General features: G+C 30.9%; 3 protein-coding genes across 3 annotated transcripts; 1 reads left to right on the forward strand and 2 right to left on the reverse strand.

Annotated features, from left to right (window-relative positions):
- Positions 1-9,847: 9,847 nt before the first annotated feature.
- On the reverse strand, positions 9,848-10,942 carry LOC107004357 (CASP-like protein 4D1). The gene is made up of 3 exons (XM_015202566.2): positions 10,768-10,942; positions 10,535-10,667; positions 9,848-10,280 (listed from the first exon to the last, which is right to left on the reverse strand). The coding sequence occupies exons 1-3, from the start codon at positions 10,881-10,883 to the stop codon at positions 10,098-10,100; spliced, it is 432 nt and encodes a 143-aa protein (XP_015058052.1). The 5' UTR covers positions 10,884-10,942; the 3' UTR covers positions 9,848-10,097.
- Positions 10,943-11,254: 312 nt separating this feature from the next.
- On the reverse strand, positions 11,255-14,849 carry LOC107004561 (dnaJ protein homolog). Its single transcript, XM_015202803.2, has 7 exons — positions 14,693-14,849; positions 14,412-14,592; positions 13,096-13,267; positions 12,854-12,995; positions 12,457-12,733; positions 12,180-12,378; positions 11,255-11,780 (listed from the first exon to the last, which is right to left on the reverse strand). Exons 2-7 carry the CDS (start codon positions 14,559-14,561, stop codon positions 11,461-11,463), a joined length of 1,260 nt encoding a protein of 419 aa, XP_015058289.1. The 5' UTR covers positions 14,562-14,592; positions 14,693-14,849; the 3' UTR covers positions 11,255-11,460.
- Positions 14,850-18,098: 3,249 nt separating this feature from the next.
- On the forward strand, positions 18,099-21,134 carry LOC107004871 (glycosyltransferase BC10-like). The gene is made up of 2 exons (XM_015203264.2): positions 18,099-19,544; positions 20,684-21,134. Exon 1 carries the CDS (start codon positions 18,485-18,487, stop codon positions 19,532-19,534), a length of 1,050 nt encoding a protein of 349 aa, XP_015058750.1. The 5' UTR covers positions 18,099-18,484; the 3' UTR covers positions 19,535-19,544; positions 20,684-21,134.
- The last annotated feature ends 406 nt before the right edge of the window (positions 21,135-21,540 follow it).

Genomic DNA, 21,540 nt, shown 5'->3' on the forward strand with positions numbered 1-21,540 from the left:
CTTAAATAATTCTTTTTAGCTATTTTTTTGGGTTGATTTAGGCCAAAAGTCTATTTAACGTAGTATCATCGTCGAGTCCCCTAATATGGGCCTCAAATAGATTGTGCACACCCTATAAGAACTTAATCCACCAAACTTTTGAAACGGAGTTAAGCTCAGAGTTCATTTAACAATTTCTTTCTCTACAAATTACCATCGAGGAATACAATATAATTTATGAAAAAAATTATTCTTAATCAAACATTTCGAGTTTACGTAATACGTCGGAACAATGAGGTTCAAATATGGAAGAAAAAAAATGCATCTTCCCTACTAGCAAGCATGCAACATTGACAAAGATTATTTGACTTTGTTTTGGACGTTGGGGGGTGTAGTAACGGTAATAATACTATTGGAGGGGCCTTTCATGCCTTTTTAGAAGAAAAGGTACCAACTTATGAATTGTAATGTGTTATTCTAATTACTCAGGAAGTAGTCGAGTTGGTTGAGAAGGGGATATTCACGAGCAGTCTCAAGTTTGAAGTTCTCTATATTCTTTTTCTATCAAGTTCGTTGCATAAAATTTATCTAATACAATTTACTTCTCGTATATAGTTTATGAACTATTACATTCTTTAAAAATAGGATATATCAAGAAATAATTGAAATTCAATGACCTTTTTTCATTGACCGTCTCAGTAATACTATAATAGAAATAGTTTTTAGCGGTAATAAATATATACATTAACAAAGAATATTAAAATATTTATAGATATTAATTAATTGTCATTAAACTTAATGTTACTATAAACTTTAAAAATAATATATTAAATACCTTTAAAATATATATATTTATCGACGATTAAGTTATTATCTGTTAAATTTATTATTACGGTCTGACAACAATTATAGGAAAAACCATTATTGACAATAAAAGCTAAATAATGGTGAATAGGCACACATGCTGACAAACAACACGAACATTATTGACCTTCAAATTTATCTATTGATTTATATATTATTTACAATAATTTAAAACGTGCTATTTAATCATTTAAAGGTTCAAATATATTTTTGAATAATTGAATTTTTTTAATTATAAATGTATATATGACTTTTATCGTATTAGATTATTTTTTCACTGAGGAAAACCTTTATTGATGAGCATATTTGAGACATATATAAGAAAAATTACAAAACACAAAAATTTGGTAATTTTCTCATCTGTTCTAATTTTGATGGACAGAGTTATCAGATATCAATTATTAGTAGAAGGTGACATATATTCGATAAAATTAGTCGAGATATACGAAAATTAATATAGACACCACAATTATAAAAGAAAACGTTATTTCCCTAAAACTAAACAAAAACTATTTTAATTTATTTTTTCGATGGCAATAGCCAATAAGTTATGGATTTGTTTAAAAAAAATAGTGAACAACTAATATAAAACGGTAAAATTTCTCAGTGTATTTGTGTCACAAACAGTTACATTATATCCTCTCAAAACTTTCTCATTTTCATCAACCGTTTTTACAACCATTTTAATTAATCCCCTCATCTCTTTTTTTTTCATTTTTGTTTCTCCCAAAGAAATATCAATAATGAAAATGCAAAATCACCAAAATTTATTGATAAATTTTTCAGTATTATTAATAATAATATTGCATCATGAATCATATGCTATGCAACATTTAGTTGGAGACTCAATTTGGACTATTCCTCCTACAAATAATTTCTACACAAATTGGTCTTCTTCCCAAGTTTTCTTCCCTGGAGACACTCTTTGTACATCTCTTAACTTCTTACTATATCTCCGTCCCGTCTCAATTTATCTGACACTTTTCAGATTTTTTCGAGAATCAAAACAAGTCCTACTTTAACCGCAACGTTTTTCTAAATATGTTAAAATCTTACACCTTTTCAGATCTTGAGAGTCAAATGAGTTTTTCTATTCTCAAATATATGACCTATGTTTGAATTAACACTAATTATTCTCGATATTCAAACAGTGTCACATAAATTAAAACAGAATGAATAACTCTTTCATTTTACATTTTTTTTTTGTGATGATTCTTAATTTTTTTTTTTGTGTGTGTATAATATATGCAGATTTTGAGTTTGATCCAGAATTTTATAATGTAATGCAAGTATCAAGAAGAGAATATGGTTATTGCACATCAAATCAAGCTTATAAGGTATTTAGTGATGGTCCATTAAATATTACATTGATAGAGTCTGGGGTATTTTATTACATATGTAACATCTTAAATTATTGTGAATTAGGCCAAAAATTTAGTGTTACTGTCCTTCAAAATTCGTCTAATAACTATGTGCCACCGCCATCGACTTCTTCGTGAGGTGTATTCAGAATTTAAAATAATTATTTCGACTTTTGAGGTTTTTAGTATTGAATTCGTTCTATTTTTGATGTTATGGTTTTGCATAATTATAAGTATGTTCCATATTCTATTACTATATATGCAGAAACATAATTAAAAGGTTTTACCTAATGATACAAACAAGAGATGTTTAATACATTAATTAATTGAGATTAATTAAAGATTGTGATCTATCAACAAAGTTAAAAATTATAAAAATTTGTCAGAATATAATATCTTTGCATCATCAGATCTCTAACATTATTTGGTTTTGGAATTCATGAAATTTAAACCACTTGTTTTTATAATTTTTTTTTGCAGCTATCAAAGCCATCTATTCTATTAACAAATTGATTAAATGCATGATTTGTTTTATTCCTTATTTATTTCTTTGATTACAACTTTGCCTCTTTTGTTTTGTGTTGTCATACATATGGAAATTAATTCACATTATTGTGTGGCTCTTTTCAATGTATCATATGTGGAACAATAAAGTAAACATGCATGGACACAATCGCCTCAGTTTGGTGAAAAGAGTTATCTGATACTACTAGTTTTTTGAATAAAAGTGGGAAAATTTCCAATCAATTTGCTACGATGAGTAAAAACTGACCCGAACACAAACAAAATGAACATAAAAAAAAAAAGAAAAATCTTGTATATACCTTTTTGAATGTTCAATTCAAATTCTATATATACAGAGAAGATGTATAAATAAAATTCAATCTCTTAACCAGTTCAGAGTTCATAACGTTTAAATTCAGAATCATGTAGTACTAACCTCGGCCGAAGGAGATGAGAGTGAAGAATTTCTACAAATAGGGCAAGTGGGGTGTAACCTAAGCCAAGTGTCAATACACATGAGATGAAAAAGATGACCACAATGAGGCAATAGCCTAAGCATATCATTGTCTTTATAATCACCTAAACAAATTGAACATCCACTACAAGAAGATGCAAAATCCCCTTTGTGAGACTTAACTTGTGAATATAATAACTTTGGATAACTCCTCAAAGTTGCTTCATCAAGACCTTGTTGAATAAAAATCAATCCACTTCCGACTCTTGTAGTAGTAGTAGTTGTGCTGATAGAGGTGATTGGATTATTGCGCGATCGAAATCGTATACACAAGTAAGATGTATAAGTCAAGACTATGAGGATTACCATGATTCCAAAAGAAAATACAAAACCATAGCCATAGTAGTTAAATTTGTCTTCACCTAATTGATCTTTTAAACCTTCACTCACTTTACCACTTTCCATTATTGTCCTTGATAAGAAAAAGTGTATAGTTGCATAAAAAGAAATTTTGTGGAGAAAATATGGAGTTTTTGAATTTTGGGATTGTAGGGAATATATAATATTAGTTGTAGAAATTAAATTTATATATGTATTTTGGGGTTGGGGGGGGGGGTTAAGGTGAGTAAGCAAGTTGATCCCATCACTAAATAGTTCTTCCCAAGATTGTGACTTGGCTTGTTGGTGCCTTTTGATATTTTATAGTTTTTTTTAAGAAAAATAATAACTATTTTACCTAATTAAACAACAATATGAGAAGTGTAAAAAATGAAAAACAAAAATTCTCTAATGACATTAACTTCAAAAACTCAAAGTTAAAAAAGGTAAAATGATAAGTATAAAGTTAATAATTTTCCAAATTTAAAGATGCAATGTATCTTTTAAATAGGCTAATAAGAAAAGAGTATTTATATATAAGGATAAGAATAAATAATACAACTTGTTTTGGAACTATCCAATTGTTTTTGATTCCAAAAAAAAATAAAAATGTCATTATCTAAATTATTGTTGAAATTTACTTTCCTTCTATTCAATCATCTATATTAATGGTAAAATATTTAATTTTTTTTTATTTGAGTTTAAGAATATTTTATAATATTTACTTTCCTTTCAGATTTAGGTTTTATATAAATTGCAAAATATTTATTTTTCTTTTAATTTAGTACTTATCTATAAGGAAAAATACATACTCTTCTTATTTATTTTTAATTGCTTATAGAATGATGTATTTTATTTGTTTGAATTAATAAAAATTTTGAATTTTCAAATTTAAGATTTATCTTTATTTATGTGTCTTGGTAAATGTATTTTAATTAATAAATATATAGGAGTAATGAACTTGATTAAATTTTTAAAGGTTAAGTTAATCTAACCAATCATAACATTATGTGCTTGTTCTTTTAACCTATGAATTTTCTAAGCTGCATAATTAATCATTAATATTAATAAAAAAAATTTAAAACGATAAATACTTAAATCAATTATTTCTAATAAGAACGTTCACAGGAAATATAAGTTTATTGGTGCAGAAATTGTGATCTTGGACATGCTCCTTTCCAAATATTTCATTTTCAAACGTAAATATGTAATTTGAAATTATAATTTTATAGAATTGAAATAAAATTTAGATCTCAAATATTTTTAAATATAAAACTTAACTCAAGTTTATGTTTATTAAAAGAAATCCATCATTTTAAATTTTTAGAAAAAAATACTAAAAAGAAAACTCATCCTCCGTATAAAGAGATTGTTTGTATAATGTTAAAGAATAATATTGAAGAATAGTTAGCTGACTTAGCTCCGCCTCCAACAATTGTAAACTGATAGATCTTTATAAAATTATGTTTATTTAAAAGTTTGTAATTACAAATATTTATTTATGAAAACAACATCGAAATATGTGATTTTACAATGCAGCATCTTAGGATATATTTTGATATGTTATTTATAAATTATAATTTACTTATTTGGTAAGATTATATAAGAATTAGGAAAATCGTAACAATTTTCACAACTTGTGAGATTTTCATGTTTATAAAAAAAAATATAACTTAAAAATTAAAATTGCACATCAAAACAAACATTAAACTTGTGATTCTTTGCATATATAAACTACTCAATATAATGGAACAGTAAAAATTATGTTTCAATAATAATGCATGTAATATTAATTTATTCTTTTCAGAAAAGACACTAATTAATTAATTTGATTTAAAAGAAAATTGCAGGTGAAACAGATGATGATAATGTTAAAAATTGCAAATCGTTGACTTTATGTCAAAATATATTGTCACGAATAATTTTGAATAAAATAAAAATTTGTTCATAGTTGTTAGTTCAAAGCCTAATACTAAAATCTTAAATTCTTATTATTATGAACAAGACATTTTAATTTTATTATATATCTTAATATTTAAATATGTTTTAAAATTTAAATATTTCTATCTCAATATATAATAACGTGAACGGGACCATACTCATATCACATCTTCCTTTACCAAACGGGACCATATTTGTATTGTATCTTTCTTTATTACTTGCGATCATTTAGTTTGAATATAAGTTATGTTAAGATAAATTATTATACTAAATTAGGTACTTTAATATTATTTTTATTGATTCCTTTCGAAGATAGTGACTATACTCATGTTATCAAATTTTATTAATTTATTACACATTAAACCAGTTTAGTAAATGCTACTCATGTTTTATCTGTTTCAATACAACAGACGAAAAATTAAAATTTATTATTTGTAATTATTTTTTTGATTAAGAGGATTTAGGGGTATACATTGATCGGTGCAATTTGATTTTATGGATTATTGATTTTCGGTGTTAAAATACATTGAATAATAATCAATTTAATAAGATATTTTTTATCGATTTATAGATTTTAATTCTGAATGGTTCGATTTTCCGTTTAACCAATACTTACAAAATAAATATATGATTTCTCTAATAATTTGATGGCGACAACACAATAATGTAACTGTACAAATGCTCATAAAATAGAAACAATGAAAATAGACATGAAAAAACTATACAAGAAATACACAAAGAGAAATTGTGAGGAATTGAATTTTTACTTTAGATTTTGACGTTTTGTATAATGTGAAGTTGTGAACTCAAAATCATTGTGAAGTATGAATTGAATGGTAAGTAATAAAGACAGTAACTACTCCCTTTGTCTATTTTTATTTGTCATGTTGCACTTTTCAAAAGTCAATTTGACTGACTTTCAAAGTCAAAATTAGATTATATTAATTTGGTATTTTAAACAACAAATTTAGATATTCAAAAATTGTAAGAAAAATACTATAAATTGCAATTTTTTGCATATCAATGTGATGATTATACATCTTAAAATGTTAGTCAAAGTTTTTATATTTTGACTCTAAAAATAGAAACTATGACAAACAATAATGGACGGAGGGAGTAATAAGATATTGAGAGTAGTACTCCCTATGTCCCTATTTACTTGTCCATATTTCCTCTTTTAGATGTCTCTATTTACTTGTCCATTTTGACAAATCAAGAAAAGACAAAAAAAAAATTCCTATTATACCCTCATTTAAACTTCTTGAAGATTTCTAAGTTTTAATTCATCTTTTTTTAAATCACATTTAATAAGGGTAGAACTGTAATTTCACTATGTTAATTATTGTTATCCTAATATGTGTGCATTTTCTAAAGTGGACAACTAAATAGGGACAGAGGGAGTATTTAATAAGTAAATTATTTGTCTTAATAGATAATCGATTTACTCAGTAATTCAATATTAAAAATCAATACCAAACCAATTATTTTTATATATAAAATCATTAGAATTCGTTTACTCAATAACAATAAATTAATAATACTTTTTCAATTCTATTTTTATAGTTTGAAAGTACTTGCACCCTCTAGGTTCCCTTGGATTTCCTCATGATTGATGTACTTTGTTTATAATCATCAAATAAATAATGTAATTTATTACAATTTAGTTTTGTAGATGATATAGTTATATAATTTTATACGATACCTAAGTCTGCAGGGATCGTAAATCTAAGTCATATCAAAAAATTGGATTTAAAATATATATTAATAGTTAGCTTTGTAAATAAGAGGGTAAATATTATAAGCAATTACATAACTCACTGAAGTATAAATTGGTAGAATAAACATTTCTTGTTCAAACTCTTTTAAAACATTGTTGAGTGTATAATATACGAAATCAGCAAAATGGGGTTTACCTGCTTCGGGCTCGTTTGACCTTGAAAATGGAATGTTTTGGCCATCAGGGTCAACTAGCTCCATAGCTAACGTTTTAATTAACGTCCATGAAATATTTGGGCAAAAAAGACGTCGAAATTCTGGATCACCAAAAATTCATAGAGTGTAGCACACGAAAATCGATAAAATTGGAGGTTAACCTACTCAGGGGCTCGTTTGACCTTCAAATGAGTCGTTTTAGTCGTCAAGGCCAACTGGCTCCATAATTGACGTCTTAACGGACATCCAAAAAAAATTTGGACAAAAAAGACGTCGGAATTCTAGATCACCAAAAAAGATCATGGACTATGGTACACGAAAATCGGCAAAAATGAGAAATTTACCTACTCCAGGGCTTGTTTGACTGGTCGTCAGGGCCAACTCGCTCCATAGATAACGTATTAATGGACGTCCACAAAAAAATAGGGTAAGAAAAGCGTCAGAATTTCGGATCACCAAGAATCCATTGAATATAGTACACGAAAACCGACAAAATGGGGTTTACCTACTGTGAGGCTCGTTTGACCTTGAAAATGGGTCATTTTGTCCGTCATGGTTAACTGGCTCCATAGCTAACGTCTTAACAGACGTCCATGAAAATTTTGGGCAAAAAGACATCAGAATTTTGGATCACTAAAAATTCATGGACTACAGCACACAGAAATTGGTAAAATGGGGGGTTTACTTGCTCCAGGGCTTGTTACACCTTCAAAATGGGTCGTTTTGGCCGTCAGGACCAACTAGCTCCATAGATAACGTCTTAACAAACGTCCACAAAAGAACTGGACAAAAAAAAACATCGGAATTCTGGATCACCGAAAAAGACTGTGGACTATAGCACACGAGGATTGGCAAAATGAGGGGTTTACTTGTTGTGGGGCTTGGTTTGACCTTCTAAATGGGTTGTTTTGACCATCAAGGCCAACTGGCTCCATAGATAACGTCTTAACAGGTATCCACAAAAAAATTGGGCAAAAATGACGTTGGAATTTTGGTTCACCAAAAATCCATGGACTATAGTACATAAAAATCGGTAAAATCAAGTTTAGCTGCTTTGGGGCTCGTTTGACGTTGAAAATGGTCCGTTTTGGCCGTCAGGGACAACTAGCTACATAGCTAACATTGTAACAGACGTCCACAAAAAATTTGGACAAAAAAGATGTTAGAATTCTGGATCACCGAAAATTCATTGACTATAACATACGAAAATCGGCAAAATGGGGGATTTATCTGCTCCGGGGTTTGTTTGACCTTCAAAATGGTCCATTTTGGCTGTAAGAGTCAATTGTCTCCATAGCTCACGTCTTAACAGACGTCCAAAAAAATTTGGGTAAAAAATACGTCAGAATTCTGAATCACCAAAAAAGATCGTGGACTATAGCACACGAAAATCAACAAAATGAGGGGTTTACCTGCTCCGGGGTTCATTTGACCAAAAAATGAGTCGTTTTGACCGTCAAGGCCAACTCAATCCATAGATAACGTCTTAACGGATGTCAACGAAAACTTTTTACAAAAAGACATTGGGAACTTTGGGTCAACAAAAACTCATGGACTATAATACACAAAATCGACAAAATGGGATTTACCTGCTTCGGGGCTCGTTTGACCTTGAAAGTGGGTCATTTTGGCCGTCAGGACAAACTAGCTCACTAGCTAAGGTCTTAACGGACGTCCACGAAAAATTAGACAAAAAAGATGTCAAAATTCTGGATCATCAAAAATCCATTGACTATAGCACAGGAAAATAAGCAAAATGGGGGTTTACCTGCTCCGGGGCTCGTTTGACCTTCAAAATGGACCGTTTTGGCCGTCAAGGCCGAATAGCAATACATATAACATTTTAACAGACGTCCACAAAAAATTGAGCAGAAAAGACATCGAAATTCCGGATCACCCAAAAAGATCGTGCACTATAGCACATGAAGATTAACAAAATGAGGGGCTTACGTGCTCCGGGGCTCATTTGACCAAAAAAATGCATCGTTATGGCCGTTAGGGCCATAGATAACGTCTCAACAAACGTCCACGAAAAAATTGGGCAAAAAGTATGTCGGAATTCCAAATCACTAAAAATTCATGGACTATAGTACACGAAAATCAACAAAATAGGTTTAATTGCTTCGGAGTACATTTGACCTTGAAAATGGGTTATTTTGACCGTCAGGGCCAACTGGCTCCATAGCTAACGTATTAACGAACATCCACGAAAAATTTAGGCAAAAAAGACATTTGAATTTTATATCACCGAAAATCTATGGACTAGTACACGAAAATCGACAAAATGAGATTTACCTGCTTCGAGGCTTGTTTGACCTTGAAAATGGATCGTTTTGGCTGTCAAAGCCAAATGGCTCCATAACTAACGTGTTAACGGATGTCCATGAAAATTGACAAAATTTTAACTGCTGAACAAAGAATCTTTTAACCTGAATTTTCAACAAATAATTTTAATATATATAATAGATTTCTCCATATAAATACATTATCGGTATAAAAGCTATTCAGTTCCCTCGGGAACCACACCTAATTACCTAGATCTTCCCCGACATATTGGATCCTTCAAAGTAATATATTTTTTGAGGAACCGACAAAAATACAATAACAATATCGAAAAGTCTGAGTAACATAGGAACAAACTAAGTACTCCTACACATAATTAATTAAATAAATGGAAAATATAATCAACTCCTATTGTGGAGGCTTAAAGAAGAAAAAATTGAGGAAATAGCAGAAAACAAAAAAGCAATTAAAAGAATACTGGCAACTAAATATCCTTTGTTTAGAAAAGTTTGATCCTCAGAGTTAACTACAGGACTAATCCCAAAACTTGCTGCTGTTCCTGTGGCCAGTAGGTGTGAAGCAACCTACACAAAAAATAAAAACAAATAAATAAATAATTACAAAAAATTAAATATTAAGTTCGATATTAAGTGCAAAAATCTATTTTATGTATACTTTGCATAAATTTCTATATAGTTCATATATATTTTTTCAACATATGATATTTAACTGACCATCCTGCTATATGCACCTATGCTCTTAGTAAAACATCGTTGGGCAATAGTATAAATACTATCACAGTTATATTCAAACAAAATATTGATCGAAAAATACGTACCTTATCACCATAAAACTCAAAATGAATCCAGAATCGTCCACCAATATTTTGGCCTGAGGCTAAGTGAAATAATGTGAAGGCAATTTGTAGAAGTGTGTGAACAAATCCAATCACAATTGTAAAGAGCATATAACTGCAATTTTAAACCACAACCATTACACAAAAATTCAATGAGAATATAATTATTCTTTGTTTTTAACCAAAAAAAAAAAGTAGAATTAGTAAATAATTACCGATAAGTTAAAATTCGATTTATATTTTGGGTAATCGCAATGACGATGAGATATACTAGTAGGAAAACAAATGTGAGAACTCTTACAATTAACTTAAGCAATGGTGTAATCTCCATAGGTGATAATGGTTAATTAATATCAAAAATAAGTTGTTTTATATATATGATTTACTTGTATCCACCGGTCAAAACAACAAATCTTATTTCACAAACTTCTTTTTTTCCATCTCACATAATTGCTTACGTGACAGAGTGTTTTTCATTATAGAATTATTATTTTTTTCTTAAAAAAAAGGAAATATTTCATTGTTAAGAGAATATACATAGATGATGTCCGAGTTAGTATATTAACTCCAGAAATTTGAATTTTATGAATTCAATTTTTAAAACTTTTAGTGTTGGGTCGTTGTATATTAAGATTATGGGTTCAAATCAATTCAGTGCCTTCGAAGTTATAAGCAAAATGTGACGGGAATTAAGATACTTAGTGAAGTGAAAGCCAGCAATTTTTCTTTGAATTAAGCTCATGTGAGTTTCAAATTGGACTTGGAAATAAAAAGGGTTATTGAATGAGATAACAAATTCAAATTGCGTAAACATTTAAGCACACTTAGTGACGGTCTGCATAAGAAAAAAATATCCATATCCTTTTACTAGTAACCTACCCACTTATCACAAGATAGCAAATACCAAATTACTGCTGTGCACATTGGACTCTCTGTGCACCACCAGGCATATCATCATCTTCGTCGTATGCCTCTTGGGCAGCTTGCTGCTTCCTTCGCATCTCATCCTCAATGTTCACATCGTGCAAAGTAGTCTCCTCACACTCGTCTAATTCCATATCAGATACTTGCAATTTGGGTTTTGGAGGCAGCACAGCCTCAAGGTTCTTGCACTGCTCTGCTGTTAATGACTCGGGGAAATCAACAGTGAAGTGAATGTACATTTTACCTCTCATGAAAGGCCTTTGGTACATCGGCATTCCTTCATCGTTGATAGCCTTAAACTGATCTGCACAGCCAAAGGAAAAAACGGGGTCAGTATTTCCCAAGATATATTCATAAAGCATACATGTGGGTGTGTGCAGAGAGAGGGAGTGAAGGACAGAGAAGGCTTAGATAAACATGAATCTACATAGTTGCATGGGAAGAAAATGGAAGTAAATAAAGGATCACAAACACAGAAGGAGTTCCATTGTCATCTTTCTGTAGAACCATATAAACAGGTAATACAGTAGGAAGTACTATTTACTAGTATAAATGGCAACATGTGAGGGTAAAGGCTGGAACCGGCATTGGAAATAAAAATTTGCTATGATTGGCACTTGCCCAGAGTAATTAACTGATGATGGCGACTCAAACTGCATTAAACAAAATCTTTTAAAGGTTATAAGGGGTTCTTTGAGCCTACCAGGCTTGACAACTTCGCCAGGTTGGGACTTAATGAGCAGCTGTCTGTTGTCTAGGTGAGTCAAGACAAACTGGAAACCACATAGGGCCTCAGTCAATGTCAATGTGTGCTCAACAAAAAGATCATCTCCCTTTCGCTTGAACTTAGGATGTTCCTTTTGTTGCAAGACAAAAACAATGTCTCCAGTGATGGTATCTGGCTGCAAAAGCACAAATCATGTTCAAGAGCCAGTCATTATAAGCAAATCATTTCTAAAATGTGACTGCACATATCTTACCGCTTCATCTGCCTCGCCTGGAAATGTTACTTTCTGCCCATTCTGCATACCCTTCTCCACGTGAACTTCCAACACCTTCTTCTCCTGCACAACCTTCTCACCCTTACACTGAGGGCACCTATCTTTGTCACTGATCATCTCACCAGTACCCTTACACTCATTGCAAGGGTGCTGCATCTGCTGGATCATGGATGGACCGAGCTGTCTGATAGAAACTTTCATTCCAGACCCTTGACAGCCAGAACATTTCATTGAAGCACCTGACTTGGACCCTTTACTGAAAAGGGGAACACGACACGATCAGTGTCATAGCATAGCACAAGATGGTAAAAGGCCACTCCACTCATAAATAACAAAATAAAGTTGAAAAATAAACAACCACGCTGTTATAACTCACCCCTTGCACTTTGAGCACAACACATTGCGAGATAGTGAAAGCTTCTTTGATGTCCCATTGTAAAGATCCTCTAAAGAAACCTTGAGCGGGTGGATAACATCCTCTCCTCTTCTTTGTCTACGAGCTCTGCTGCTTCCACCACCTGAACATCAGAAAAATTGTAAGGAGAAAATAATTGCAGATATGAAAACAGCAGACAAAGAGAAGCAAAATTCAACTTCAAATATATGCAGCAAACATACCACCGAAGGGGTTTCCACCACCACCGAAGAATGATTGAAATATATCAAATGGGTCATGTCCACCACCTCCACCACCCATTCCTTCCTTTAGAGCATCCTCTCCATACTGATCATATATCTCACGCTTCTCTGGGTCACTCAAGACCTCATAAGCTTGAGCAAGCTCTTTAAACTGAAATACACAAATAATCCATCAACTAACAATAACAACCTACTAAGCTTGGGCAAGCTCTTAAAACTAAAAGAACCAAAAGAGGACACTAATCCATCGAGATTGCACATGAATAACACCATGTCTCTAGCTATATACAAAACATTGTCAAAAACACAACAGTAATTGCAGTTCCCAATTTAACACCATCTCTACATTCTGGATAATTCAAAAGTAACCCTGCCCAATTATTCACAAACTACAAAGCCTAAAACCAATATCCTATTACACACTATATAGTTTAGCTAATCCAACAGTCAAATTACAGAACCAATGTTGGTACATTATAAGTCCATTTTTTCTTACTTCAATTAACAAAGCAAAATTTAGAATCAAACTGACATACTCCAATGGTCCAACTAATCCTGGTTACACACATAGCTTACTGATTGATTCAGAGTATGAATTATTTTTTATAACTGTAGTGTCAGAACAGGCTTTCACACACCTCAACTAACTCCACAAGATACCTGTCACCCCAACAGTAACAGATAACAGGTAACTAACTACCTACACCAAAGCAAGAACAGATGAAAACTGGTCGAACCTGAGACTACATGATTCCTAAACTACTTCACTGACCACCAGGTTACACCCTTGGATAATCTAAAACAATATTATACTACGCCACAATATAGTTCAGGCTGTTCAGCTAATAAGACCGTCTAATTGGTACATTGTGTAACAGTTTTATCTACTTCAATTAAGAAAGCGTAACTTGATAGAACCAAACGGAATACTCAAACTAGTTTAGGTGGTCAAACCTGAGACTCTAAGATTCTTAATCTACTTCATTGACCACAAGGTCACTCTTGGCTAATCTAAGAACACAAACTATTATTCTAAGCACAATATAAATCAGACTGTTCAGCTAATAAGCCCGTTCAATTGGTACATAATGTGACAATTCTATCTACTTCAATTAATAAATCGACATTTAATAGAACCAAACGGAATACTCAAACTAGTTTAGGTTAGATACACAGTTCATTGATTGATTCATAGAATTTCACAGATCTAAAACATTTCAAATACCGATCTACACACAAAACTACACCTGATAATCAGAAACTCTACAAAAAACAGTATAAGAGTATACAATTACCTTCTCAGGATCGCCTCCCTTATCAGGATGATTTTTGATAGCAGCTTTACGATAAGCCTTTTTGAGATCTTCCTGAGAAGCAGCCTTAGGAACTCCTAAGATCTCATAATACTTTGTATTATCGCTCTTCTTCGGTGCTCTTCCAAACATCTTTCGATCTGTTCAACTACGTCAATAGAAACTGATCCGAAACAAACAAAATCAACAAACAGATCTACAAAATTAGCAATAAAAATTCACTACAAAACTGTAAATTCAATTAATCGATTGATCAATCTTACCGATTGAAAGTTGCGGCGAGAAGAGGAGAAGAGAGGTTCTTGACGGTGTTTTTAGGGAAATGAAGAGGAAAACAAAGAGAAAGGGCTAGGTGAGTGAGATTTCGTGGTTTTATTTGAGTTAAGAAAATTTGAAGGGCTATGATTTGTTTACGAGTTTAGAACTTTCTAGAATGGTTCATATACAAGAAAAGTCAAAAGTAGTATGCTATACAGTAAGAGGGTACAATTTTTAAAATTTCGAATCTCATTAGATATATATATGGAATTTTAATTTTTTTATTTTAGAGTTGTTACGTTCATGAAGAAAGATTAAACGATTGTACCATGAATGATATATTGATAATGTCACTACATGATTGTCAAATAAATAAATTTACATTGATAATCTAAATAAATACTAGTTTCTTCGCTTTTACAATATCTTTTAGTACTAATCGGTCGAATAATAATTCTTTAGTAATTATTATAGAAGTAGAAGGAAAACTAATTTTAACAATGAAGTTTTTTGTCTATTTCTAGCTCCAATAGAAAATATCAAAATCTCGCTAATATTTAAAACTCCGATAAAAATCAAACATGATGTTGGTAGTCATGGACGATATCCTCGTCATCAATCTGCTGAATCAATTTATCAAATTCAAATCTAAAAATGCGAAAAAAGAAAAAAAGATAAATATAAATTATACACTGACATACATATAACATATGTGTGATATTAATTTGAATTTTGACCCAAATCTCATCTAATTGTGTGAAACATAGAGATATAAATTTCTCATGTTGTTAAACTTTTTGAAAATGATTAATTTTATCAAAATTTCAAACTTTGAAGCATCACTAATTCTCAAATTTTAATAGTTGAAAGAATGTTATACTAATAAATTTAGTTTGTGAAATAATTAAAGAAAATCATGGTAGGATGATTATGTTGGGCTTATTTTGTTTGCTTTTGTGGCTTTTACAGGCCAGGAATTACTTGGGCCTTTCTGTTATCTCAACTTAATCCAACTGTAAAATAGTATGAAAAATTATATAAATATACAATTTATTTTAGAGCAACTTTCACATATAGTAAATATAAAAATTATATTTGTATGTTATGATTATAATTTGCATAATTACGCTCCATAATAAATTTTATGCTTGCCATAAAGCTTTTGATTTGTATAATTCGCTAGATACATCCGATTGTATACAAATTGTTCAGTTTGTATAGATTCATTTACATTGTAATATGTATAATAAGATCTGAATTTGTATAATTATAAGTGTATAGAACGAAAATATATATATATATATTTATATTTGTATATACACTTTTCTCTCGTTTTATACAAACACAAACGCATTTTATATATTTGTATACTAAATGGGTAAAAATTATTTAAATCCAAAACTTAATAAGGTCATGGACCCCCTTTTTATTTTATTTCGTGTTGGTGGGATATGCTTTTCAAGTTTCAAAATGTTGTATAGATTAGTAGAACAAAATAAAATGTGAATCTACATATAAATTAGGTGTACAATATAATTTTATATGTGAAATTTAAAAAGGGCGATATCAAATATGTGTATACATTTATTTTTATTTTATGAATTTTATAAATTAAAAAAATGATATATTTATATCGTTAACTTAATTATCTGATAAGCGGTTAAGTACATATTTGTATTTTCAACTTATATGTTTGTAAATCTTCACAATTAGTGTATTTTGCCACTAATTTAGTTATCAATTTTTATTTACTAGTTAGTAAATTTTAGGGGGTATGCAAAAATTAAATCGATCAATAAACTGAACCTATAAAAGTATTATTGGTTTATTGTTGTTGGGGTATTAGGTTAACGTTTTTTTAATGGTTATAAAAAATTATTGGGTTATCGGCTCGGTATTAATTTTTAATATTGGATTATTGGATAAGTCGATAACCTATTAAGACTAGTTATTTACTATTTTTACTTGTACATAAATATTATATATTAATTCAATATTTTACTAGTCAGTGTATTTGTCCTTTAACCTTCAATTTACACTTCATAATGACTTCTAGACAAAACGTTAAAATCTAAAGTAAGAATCTTATTCTTCTTATTTCTCTTTGTGTTACACTTGTATAGTTCTTTTCATGTTTGTTATTTTTGTTTCTATTTTATGAACATTATAAAGTTACATTATTGTATTTTCGAATCAAATATATTAGAAAAGTCATATATTTGTTTTGTAAGTATTTTCTTATTGATTTAACATATTTAAAAGTCAAAAATCGATAAATCAAATTAATAACACATAAAATTGAACCGAACCGACATATGCACACCCCTAGTAAATCTTCACAAATTTTATTTTTTTATTTTATTTTTGAGATTGTAAATCTTCATAAATTTGTATATTATGCGAATAATTCTTAAAATAGTTATTCTTTTCTATTTATGTGTATTATTTGTTTAAGATAGTTGAGATACCATTAATGTGCAAACCAAAGAAGTTGAAAATTAGTAGTAGTATTTTCCATTTCTTTTAAGTATTTGATAAATTTTAATTTTACTTCTTATAATATCTTAGTAAATAAATTTATTTCTCTAATTATTTAAATTGTGAATTTTTGTACCCTTTTAATTAAATATTCAGAGAGTTAAAATCATAAATTCTTTAATTAGTCATTATTATCACGTAAAAGTTAAAACTTATATTGTTATTGTAGCTTGTAGGATATTTTAATACATAAAAATTAAATATACCCATTTTGTTTTAATTCAAAGTTCTTAATTTGCTTAAACACAAAATTTAACTAATATTTTTTTCTTGAATTTTATGACACTATTAATGTGCGTAATCATTTAAATTTTGTGATCACAAATTTGTCATTTAATTTAATAAAATTTATTAACTATAGAAAGAATCAGAAAAAACTTACTCACATCACACCAATTGTTTATATTAAATAAATGCAAAATACACTATTACGTAATTTAATAAAATAAATTTAAATACATAACATGTAATAAACACCCAATATAAATAAGACCCAATTTAATAAATATAAAAGGCAAAGTACAATACTTTGAATTGAGATGAAGAAATGTTAAAGTTTTATTCCTTACGTTCATATATGTGTAATTCTTTTTTACTTGTTTAGTTTGAAAATCAAAACGTTTTTATTTACGTTAAAATTTTAACTATTTATCGAATCTAAGAAAAGGACTATAAACAGAATGTATTATATATAATTTTATTTTATATTTTTACGTGAAATTATTTTTGATGTTTAGACTTATAATTTTAAATTAAAATAAAATTTTATTTTTCATTTGTCATTATCGATATTTCAAATCCATATTAAAATTTCGATTAAATTTAAACGCCCACGGAGGAAAGGACATGGTATTATATATACAACCGAATGCATAAGATACCAATCTACAAAAACCGATTACCCAAATTTGTCGTCTTCTTCATTACGTATGCAATCTCTGTCTTCTTCCGCCATGATAACACCTCCACACCTTTCATTTCTCTTCTTTACTCTTCATTTTCACATTACTTTCCTCTTTCATTCATAGCTTTCTCCGCACAAAGTTAAGAGTTTTACTCTCCTTATTATCACTTACTTTACTATCCATGTATAGATTTGGTGTATGAATCCTTCAAATTTCATGCTTAATTGTTGTTTTTATCGTGTTTGACGAACACCCTTTTCGTTATTTGATCTGTATTTATGGTTTCTTTGAGTTATTTTGTAGATTTGATAGACACCCATTTTCCGATTTTGATCTGATTTTCAAACTGTAGTTATGTATAACACACCTTTAGTTCTGTCCTTTCTTCTTTTGTTATCATTTCCACTGATTTTTATTTTTGCCCCAAAAATTCTACATCAGAAACACACTGAAATTTCAATTCCTGATGAGGTTGATGATATCGCTTTATTTCGCCGTGCGACCCTTTATTCAGTCGGTAAACGTGGTGGGGATGGTGGGATTAGGGCGGTTTCCCGGTTGGGTGTTACGAATCCTCGCCGGAAAATTGCTTTTTTGTTTCTGACGAACACGGATCTCCATTTCGCGCCGCTTTGGGAGCGATTTTTCTCCGGTCATGGAGATTTGTACAATATTTACATCCACGCAGATCCATCTGCGAAAGTTGCTTCACCTGGCGGTGTTTTCGATGGGCGGTTTATCCCGGCGAAGAAAACCGAACGCGCCTCCCCTTCACTAATCTCCGCCACTCGTCGACTTCTAGCCACGGCGATTCTAGACGATTCCATGAATTCCTATTTCGCCGTTGTTTCTCAACACTGTATCCCGCTTCACTCTTTCAAATTCGTTTACAAATCTCTCTTCAAATCAACTCATTCCCCGGTACACCGGAGCTTCATTGAGATACTCTCCGGTGAACCGCAGTTATGGGATCGGTATATCGCTAGAGGAGAATCCGTCATGCTACCTGAAGTCCCATTCGATCGGTTTCGGGTCGGGTCACAGTTCTTCATGCTGACCCGAAACCATGCCCGGTTAGTAGTCCGTGACCGGAAGTTATGGAGGAAGTTCAAATTACCTTGTTTGAACAAAGACTCATGTTACCCGGAAGAGCATTACTTCCCGACCCTTTTGTCAATGGAGGATCCGGATAGGTGTACCCATTACACACTCACTCGGGTCAATTGGACCGGTAGTGTGGACGGGCACCCGCATACCTATTACCCGAATGAGATCTCACCGGAGCTCATTCACGAGCTCCGGGAGTCTAATAACACGTATTCACACATGTTCGCGAGGAAATTCTCACCGGATTGTTTGAAGCCGTTGATGGACATAGCGGATAAGGTCATTTTCCGAAAGTAAAACGGGTCGGGTATGTATCTTTTACCTATTTGTTAAGCTTATTTTTCAATAAAGTTTGCTTTTTTGCTTGTTAGTATTAACCATTGTTGTGTTTTTAGCATTGTCTCAATTGGTTTAGAGAATTCATTAGTTTAACTCCATGAGACTTGAGAATACGTGTTAGTTAACCATTGTTATGTAACAAGTGGACTAGTCGAGATGTGGATTTTATAGTTATATGTTTTGAGATGTTTGTACATGTGTGGATTAGACGTACATCATCGTATATCAAGTACGATTTCAATTTTCCGTAGATAAAAGTGTGATCTTTGAACAATATGGTATTTGGCGATTATAAAAGAAGTAGTAGACATGATATGATTTAGTAGTGATATATTGAGGTGTTTCAAGGGACAAAGCCAGATGAGAAGACATAATTTTCGAAGAGTCGTGTTATGAGTAACATTATTTTATCCTTATGAGTTGGAATTGTTACAAGGTGGTTGGGAAGTTGCTTGAAAATGTGTTTTTTTAGTCAATTCTACATGTTCAAAAATATAAAATTTCAATTGCTAGCCATTAATATTAGGAGGAGTTTATTATACACAACCTCATTTTTCTTAGTAATTGGATAGTTTAATGCTTCTTCAAATCTAAGCCATTCAATCTTTGTCCCTACAATTTTGTTTTGATTGTGTTTTGCTTTGTGCTTTGATGTGATCCTTTTGTCTGGAAAGTCTATCTTCATTGATGATGGAATTTGTCCAAAGAGCGAAATTCGTTGTAGAATTTGGTTCGAATTTGAAGTAGACACAACAAAATGAAAGAAAATCGGTCGTTTCTCTTCTAAAATCTTGATGGATAGTGTTACACGGTTCTTGGGACATCACTATTTGGTGAAATAGTCATCCCGGATATAGATAAAGAAATGAACCTTTGAACGTAACGTGATCTCAAAGAGAACTCCACCGATGGTGGGACACGTTAGTCATCGCCATATTATATCTGTTAGCGAGAGATGATAGGTATCTGATGAAACAATCGAGGTGTTTTTAAATGATTCGCTCTTTTAGAATTGTTTAATAGATAATGTAAATCTATGGGAACAGAGTGTGTCTGGTTGAATGTACTTTTTTTTCATTTGACTAATTTTTTAAATGTTTTTTGCAGGTGTAGACTGGAATCTTTTGTATTTTAAGTTATTGAAGCACAAAGGCGCAAGCCAAAAGCTCTTCTGTTGGAATAAACAAATAAAATGTTTTTTTTGGTGGTCCAATGTATATACAAGGAAAAAAAAAAGACAAGATAAGGTGTGAAATAATATTATCAAAAGTCCAAAAAAAAGAAGAAAAAAAAAGGGGGTGTGGAGTTTAGAGTGGAGTTTGTTACCAAAAGGGAATTATTGTAGGAAAATATAAAAAGAGCAAAAAGTAGCAAATGGCTCATTGCTTCTTCTTTTTTTTTCTCTTTTTTTCCCTTTTTGTGTTGTTCAAAAAAAATGTAGATGAAGAATAGTCAAGTCTCCCATTTGCTTTTCCCCCTTTTGTGTTGTATTATTATTGTCTTCCTTGTTGTGGTAATGTAATGTTACATTAGTTTGTTAGTTGCATCTTTTCCTCTATTTACTCTTTTTAAGTTTTACGAGTGATATTTCATATTGATTATCTCTTTCCTCGTCTTAGGACACTTGCACAAACCCTCTTCCCTGCGTATATTTTATATATATATTCTTCTATTTATGTATCAAGCGCAAGAAAATGAGAATTTTTTTTTTCATTTCATGTTTTATCCATTAGAAAAGAGGCCAAAAAGAGTTGGTCAAATGAATAATTGGCTGTGAAATTAAAGAGAAGCATGCATGGCTGGCTACAAGTTGAAACTGGGACCCCAACTATTATCCAAAAGGACTGGCAGGCGTGATTTATTAGGTCTATTTATAGCCTAATACTTGTTCGATCTGCCTCTACGTCTTCTTCGTATATTCATTGTATCTAGTCAACTTTTTATATCTTCTTTATTTCTCCTCT

The sequence above is a fragment of the Solanum pennellii genome, chromosome 11, assembly GCF_001406875.1.
Source record: "Solanum pennellii chromosome 11, SPENNV200".
Lineage (NCBI taxonomy): Eukaryota > Viridiplantae > Streptophyta > Magnoliopsida > Solanales > Solanaceae > Solanum > Solanum pennellii.